Raw genomic sequence first — 7819 nt, 5'->3', positions numbered from 1 at the left:
AGTCAGACGTGCATTTTGATGAGTCACCCATGTTGACAAGAAGTGTAGGAAATGAGATTAAAAAAAAGGAAGAATCTCAAAATGACACGCAAGAAATTGATTTTCAACATTATGTTCCATCATCTAGTGAGGCCCATATACCGGAAGAAGCACCCATAAGTATCAATGAAGAAGTCATTGATGAAGAAGGCGAAGTTGGTGAACCAAGTGATCCCCATGAAGAAGTTGCATAATCCATGGCAAGGAGATCTATAAGGGTAATTCATCCACCTAAGCAGCTTAGGCACTATGTGGATCCTGAAGTACTACATGCTTTGGTTGTTATTAATGAAGAACCAAGCACTTACCAAGAAGCTATGGAAGGGGATGATTCCATATCTTGAAAGAAGGCCATGGAAGATGAAATATTGGCTCTTCGAAAGAACAAGACTTGAGACTTGGTAGAACTGCCCAAAGGCAGAAAAACGATTGGTTGCAAGTAGATGTTCAAAATAAAAAAAAGGATTGATGGAAGTTTGGAAAGGTATGGGGACAAGGCTAGTTGCGAAGGGATTTGCACACAAAGAAGGTGTCGACTTTCTTAAAATTTTTGCACCAGTTGTCATGTTAGACTTTATAACGTTGGTGCTTGGGCTTGTTACATTACATAATTTAAAACTTGAACAAATGGATGTAAAAACGATTTTTTTACATGGTGGACTTGAAGAGGAGGTGTATATGCAACTGCCAGAAGGATTTCTTGAAAAATGAAAAGAGAGGCTAGTGTGCAAGTTAAAGAAATTCATATATAGACCCAAAGAAGCATCAAGACAATGGTACAAGACTTTTGACATGTTCATGATTGGTCTTAGATATCATAAAAGTGATTATGAACATTGTGTTTATATGAGGTTTTTTTGTAATAGTTCTTATGTAATCTTAGTTTTGTGCATTGATGATATGCTTTTGGCATGCAAGGATAAGGCTATTGATGAGCTCAAGGCATCTTTGAGCAAGAGTTTTGAAATGAAAGATCTCGGGCTGGTAAGTTGGACGTCTATGCTTCAATCAACGGTGGCATTGTCTACTACCGGGGTGGAATACATGGCAGCAAACAAAGCAAGCAAAAAAGCGATTTGGCTTCGAGGTGTTATGAGAGAATCGGGTATCAAGCCTAAGCCCATAAAAATATTTTATGATAATATGAGTGTCATCAATTTGGCCAAGAATGTCGTTTATCACAAGAGGACGAAACACATACTAATCCGATACCATTATATTCGACAAGTTGTTGAAGATAGTTTGGTTCGGTTGGTGAAAGTTGGAACAAAAGAAAATGTGACAAATATACTTCCGATAGAGAAGTTGGAATGAAGCATAACTTCTCTAGGCTTCATGAAGAAGTAAAAAGGGGATTATCGGCAAAGTAAGTAGGTGATGTTTTATCAAGGTGGAGATTGTTGAATGGTGATAGAAAAATCACCTTTGGATGTGTTTTGCATTTTGTGCATTTGTTTTAGGGTTTTTTGTTACTACAATTAGGTGGCTTATATAAAAGTAAAAACATGGGTGCTTTTGGGAGACACGATTCTTCTTAGTTAGAACTCTTCTCTCTTTTGAAAAGGGGCTAGGGCTTCCTAAGGTTATGTTGAGAAAGGGAAGGAGGTGAAAAAAGATTTATTGTCCTATTTTTGGGAAAAATTGTATGAGCATGTATTGCTTATGTTCTTGGATCATCTGAAGTGAAGCGAGGTAAATTGTGATTTTTTGGGTAATCACAAGAATGTATTCTTGGTGATATTTTTCACCAATTTTTTCTTTTGAGGTAACATTGTATCATCCCCTTGTACATTTCTCTTTTGATATTGGAATAGTTGCCGGCTTACCCGTGGACATAACCCTACGAGGTGAATCACGTTAAATTCGTATTGTGGTTTGTCTCTCTAATTTTCTCTCATGACTATATTTTTCATATCTAATTTATTTTTTTAAAATTGTTGCACACGATCCTTGAGCTTATTATTAGATTATTGATTTTACATATTTGGTATTGAGTGTGTGATATTCGGTGATCGATTACATTGAGATTTCAGGTATTCAAATCTCCAACAGGTTGCTATAATGATGGGTACAGTTTGTATATAGTCAAGGCTTTAAACAATCAAATTAGAGCCCACCTTCAAAAAATGCCAAGAAATATGGTTTCAATACCGGAAATCTTTAACTATATATTTTCATCTTTAATTATAAAGTTTAAAGGTTAAAAAATAGTATAGATCGAGCAAATCTATGAAAACTTGAATAACTTAAAAATTAATGGTCCAAAAATATTTTACAAGATGCACTATTTCCCAAACTTGAAATCCATTTTTTTCTCAAGTCCATGCATATTGATGTCGAAATGATCAATTTGAGGATATCTGGGCATCAAAACAACCTCTTCTCTTGAAATTTTTGAGGTAGGATTTAATTTGATTGTTTAGAGTCTAGGCTCTATCTAAACTTTTCCCCTCATCCAGAATCATTAAAGCCCAAATAGATACAATAAGAAATTAAAAGGAAAAAGAATATGGAACTACCGTAAGCGGTAACTAGTAGTGCACGAAACAAGTAGTAAAAATACATGGGAAATGTTTCTATATTTCCCTTACAGCATTGAAGATATATTCTTCCCCTCCCATCCAACCCTCCAATTTAAATCAAGTGAGCCACTGACTGTTTAATATTAGATCTGACGCATCAGAGTATTTTACTTTAGAATTTTTTCTACAAATCGTATGAATATGAAATTTGGTACACCCCATCTTCTCAATGGGGTGCACCTAAAAAAATTATTAAAAAGAATTTTTAGATAAAATGTAATAACCAAAATACCTCATAAAACTTTTAGAGGTATTTTGGTTATTTTATTTTATTGAGAATATTTTTTACATATTTTTTACAAGTGCAAGTTTAAGAAAGGAGTGGACGCCAAAACTTTGGATCAAAATATTTTAAAAACATTAAAAATAAAATAGTATAGAGACATGACATTATGATTGAGGCCATCTCAACCGTCTATTCAAAAAAAACAGTTAGATAGGAGAAGTAAATAAGTTTTATGCAATAAAAGAAGCAAAAAAAAACTTACCCTAAATACATTTCTCCCTTCAAGGGGGGATTACTCTTAGGAATTAGGAGAGAGAGAGAGAGGGGGGGGGGAGGGGGAGAGAGAGAGGATGAGAGGAAGCCAACAAACTGCTATGAGGGGCATATGGCCCCGCTCATATCTTTCTCTAAAAGTTGCAGCACGCGGCCCCATGTGCTACAACTTTACCTTAAGGAATAGTGACTTGGGAGGGAAAAAAAGGTGCTCCGACTTTTTTTTTTCAGTTTTACTGTTCTCAAACACGGGTGGTACTCAAACATGGAAAACTACAGCTGCAACTTTACTTAGAGAATAGTGACTTCGGAAAAAGAGACATTCCTGACTTTTCCCGGTTTTACTGTTCTAACAACAGTAAATGAGGAAAGTGGGAGACTTTCCCAACTTTATGCCGTTAACAAATGCCACTTTAGGGTACCTAAGAAGATGGAAAATATAAAAGAAAGAAGAACACGGGTTCCATGTGTCCTAGGCGTCATGTGCTTAGATGATTCCCTCTTAAAATTCCTTTTTAGAGACAAATTTTGGATTTAATTTTTCAGGCATCAATATGTAAATAAATAAATAAATTTTATAATTAAAAATAATAATTTTTAAAAATATATTTACATTATTGATTTTTTTTTTATTTTTTTATTTTTAGAAGACCTCCCATTTGCATTTTTTTTTGAGATTGATGGTTTATGTCTATAGGGGATGCAAGTGCAGGCATCCCCAAAGCATACAACAATTTCTCCAATGAAGAATCTTGGTTGTGACGTTGCAAAACGACAGAAAGGAGCAACTTTGATAGCTCCTCTACCACAAATTATTGAATGTTGGTGGGAGTTTTGTGTTGCGAGATCAAAATGCAAATATACAATTTACTATTCATGGTCTCTAGGAATTTGTACAACAAATGAGGCACATGTAAGAATCTTAAACTCTTACTATGAAGTAAGCACAAAATTCAATATTGTTGTGGAAGGAGACATTAAATGGTGCAAGTGAACAGTTAGCACCATGGAGTCTACAATCTCTGCTAGATGAAATGACCAACCTAATGTTGGGGAAGGAGATCAATCTCTTCCAAATTTTCAACGAAGCGATGAGGAGATGAATATTATTGGTTGCATCATGTGCATAATCTCAACTATTTGTTGTAAATTTAGATTTTTAAGTTTTTAAGGTTGGGTCGTGTAGAAAAAATCTAACGACAATGCTTAACCGGTCATGGAGCCCAAAGTGGTTACTCGGTACAAACCAATAAATTGGTCAATTTTAACTGAGTAAGTCCCATGCGGTCAGAAAAATGTTCAAAAATACAAAAAAAATCTAGTAAAATATAAACAGTATATTTAAAGTATGATTATGAGTAAGTCCTATGCGGTCAGAAAAATGTTAAAAAAATACAAAAAAAATCTAGTAAAATATAAACAGTATATTTAAAGTATGATTAAACAAAACGCATCCAAATTAGGTTGAAAATTAATGAAAAAAAAATAGATGTTAAAGAATCAATACGTGTCATAAGAGTATTTTTGGAAATTTTTTTTTAAAAATTGAAAAATATAAAAATAAATATGAATGGCCAAAACAATTTTCAATCTTTGAAAAAATAATAAAAAATATATTAGAAACAAAATCTCTTTTTTTTTTTTTTTTTTTTTTTGAGTTTGGAGGCATTAGTGAAATATTATGGTGTTAACGTTCAAAAAAGGCAGACGGGGAACATGACGGGCCTAATCCAACGCTGGCGTGGCCCTCGTGACACATTCTGTAGCGTAGTCTGACCCTCGTAACATATTTTGTAGCCTAGACCCGGCGTTTCCAGGTTGGGGTGACACATTTTGTTACCTAGACCCGGGGTTTTCAGGGTGGGGCCGGGCCCGGCTGCCCTGCTAGGCTTGGTATCAACCCTAAGTGACAACTCTATTGGACTCGGGCCCGCCTGCAAGAGATGCGTCTTCTTTTGTACGTCTCTGAGAGATGCCATTAATTGATCGAAGGGAAATCAGACGTGTATATTTGACCTTCCCCAAAAAGCCTCAGAATAAAACTGCTATATCCTCAGGACAGAGAGAGAGAGAGAGAGAGAATGGCATAAATTCAAAGTTTATATGAGAAAGGGGAAAACAGAGAATGGCATAAATGCAGTAAACTGCTAATGGCGCATTGGTTATTGATTTAAAAAAGAAAGGAGAGAAAATGGCATGAATATGGTTGATCCCTCTTGAAAGAGAGAAGCATTCATCTGAATTGTTGCTTCATTGTTTTATATACATGAGGATAATAACACAGTGAAAAGAAAAAGAAAAGCCGCACTTACTACTTCTCTCTCCTCCATCAATTAGAAAGCAGAGTAGAGAGGCAACCCCTCTAATCAAATCAAAACCAGTTTCCATACTCCTCGTCTCACTCTACATAGAAAGATTTTCAGAGACCAGATTCCTTTTCCCCCCCCCCAAATCAGAACCAAAGTACATATTCTCTGTCTAATTTATATGATGCAAACTCTCTCACTTGAGAACAGAGTCAGGAACCTCTCTCTCTCTTTGTTGGATCCGCTCACTCCTTCTTCCAGGCATACAAATGCAAAGAGAAGCCGGAATTCGGACTCCCGCTTCCACCCGAACCACTAGTCGCCCCACTCCTCTCCCCCCAGCGCAGCACAGATGCTGGAGACCGAGACGGGGAAGACAGAGTCTTCTTCCTGAGCATCCGTCTCTCGGCACCTCCCACCGGAGGTCCGCCCACCCCAACAACCTCACCCTCCTCTCCCCCTTCTGTCCTGAACACAAAGACCCCATTCCCACCCCCTCCAAATACCCAATTATACACGTCCCAGAATATCTCAACCCCGAAACCACCAACTCTCACCCTCTCATTACCCCTGAATTTCCACTCCAATCTCTCCACTCTCACCACCGCCACTCCGTCAACTCTCACCACCATCTCCTTCTTTCCGCACTCGATTGCGATCTCGTGCGAATGCCCCAGGGACCCCAGTCGTGCCTGTGTTTTGTAGTCGGTGGTGCCGAACACGTGCTCTCGCCTTGAGAGGAGTTTGGGGTGGAGAAGGCAAGCGTTGTGGGTTCGGTTTCTAGCTTCATCGTGGAGGTCACCGAAGAAGAGAGCGGGTGTTTTCGATTTTGGAGAGAGAATGGTGAGGAAGAAGTTTGAGGTGGGTTCGGGGCTCTGGGAGAAGTGGGCTTTGGAGAAGTCGAAGAAGAGAGAGAGGGGTGGATGGTTGTTGGGGTGGTGAGGGCAGGGAAGGCTTTTGGAGTGGCGGGGGGCAGGGCAGAATAGAGAGAGGAGGGGAGAGGAGGGGGAGGGAGAGAGATTGATGGTGGTTGAGGTGGTGGAGGGGGAGGAGAGGGAGGAGGAGAGAGAGAGGGAGAGGGTGTGGGAGAGGAGGCATTTGGACCAGGTGAGTGTGATGAAGGTGGGTAGACCGCCTAGATCGGCTTGGTACAGGCAGGTCACGAAGTTTTGGGACATTTTAGAGAGAGAGATAGAGAGAGAGAGAGAGGGGGGGGGAGAGAAGAGAACCAGTCTGTTGAGGAAGGTGAAAGGGTGGGGGTGTTTCAGTGTATTGTAATGTGAGGGGGAGTGGTGGTGGGATTGCTTTGGATACTTACTACCCAAATGGGAGCATGATGATTGTCATCATGTTGTTCATAGTAGAAATTGGAGTTAGCTTGATTTGCGCCATTGCCAGGTAAAAAGAGCTTTGACCCCGCTCCCTCCCTCTCTCTCTCTCTCTCTCTCTCTTACTAAGACATCACTCTCTCTCTCTCTCTAAAAAGTAGCTCTCTCTCTCACTAACAAGACTCCATTTTCTCTCTAAAAACTAGCTCTCTTTCTCTCTCTTCCTAATAACACTATCATTCCCTCCCTAATGACTAGCTCTCTTTCTTTCTCTCTCTTATTAATAACACTCATCAGTCTCTCTCTAAAAACTAGCTCTCTTAGGAATAGGACTCATGAGTCTCTCTCTAAAACGTAGCCTGTTTTGTTTGTTTCGGTGAGCTGGTATCCATTGTGGAGACAAAAGGGCTCTGAATGGGGGTTGCAATACATGGCCTCTACGGATTCAAACAAATTGTTTGGGCGAAAGCCCTTCATGTAATATGAACGTAAAAGCTCCTTCTTACATTCTAACCAACTCTAAATGGGGGAACTCCATTCAAATTTTACACTGGGGGATATACTCCTTCCATTTAAATCACTCTCACCCATCATATGTTAAGCGGTTAGAGGTGTCTCAAAAATTAGGAAAGCTCTTTACCTACTTTCAAAGTGGTCAAGAGCAATGTTGTCGGATTCGTTTTGGAATTTTTTTCCGTTTGTTAAGAAAAATGAAGCGATTCGGTACTTTCGATTAGAAAAAAGACTTTGTATTTTTTTTTTCTTTTGATTTAATATAAATAAATTAGATATTTATATATAAAATATATAAAAATAACAAAAAATTAAGAAAATTAAGAAAAATTTTAAAAAAAATTATATAAGTATTTCTTTCTTGACCAAGGAAGCGGCCCGAAGCTTTGGCCGAAGCAGACCTGAAGCAAATAGAAGCACAGCCCGAAGTGGCCTGAATCTAACCGAAGCGATAGCACCACACTTCTTTTCGCTTCGGTTTATGTTTAAAATCCGAAAGCTTCGGGCTGCTTCGGGTCTGCTTCGATCAGGAAAGAAATACCTATATAAAAG

General features: G+C 38.5%; 1 protein-coding gene across 1 annotated transcript; it reads right to left on the bottom strand.

The window, feature by feature from the left end:
- Positions 1-5255: 5255 nt before the first annotated feature.
- Positions 5256-7162, bottom strand: LOC18448785 (uncharacterized). Its single transcript, XM_006858851.4, has one exon. The coding sequence runs from the start codon at positions 6602-6604 to the stop codon at positions 5672-5674; it is 933 nt and encodes a 310-aa protein (XP_006858913.1). The 5' UTR covers positions 6605-7162; the 3' UTR covers positions 5256-5671.
- Positions 7163-7819: the final 657 nt, after the last annotated feature.

Source organism: Amborella trichopoda, chromosome 3, assembly GCF_054954075.1.
Source record: "Amborella trichopoda isolate Santa Cruz 75 chromosome 3, AtrichopodaSantaCruz75HAP2 v2.0, whole genome shotgun sequence".
Classification (NCBI taxonomy): Eukaryota; Viridiplantae; Streptophyta; class Magnoliopsida; order Amborellales; family Amborellaceae; genus Amborella; species Amborella trichopoda.
This window is presented reverse-complemented; position numbering and strand designations above follow the sequence as displayed.

What these genes read in the sequence shown, in the direction of transcription:
- LOC18448785 (XM_006858851.4), bottom strand. Translation starts at nt 6,604, where the DNA reads ATGTCCCAAAACTTCGTGACCTGCCTGTACCAAGCCGATCTAGGCGGT.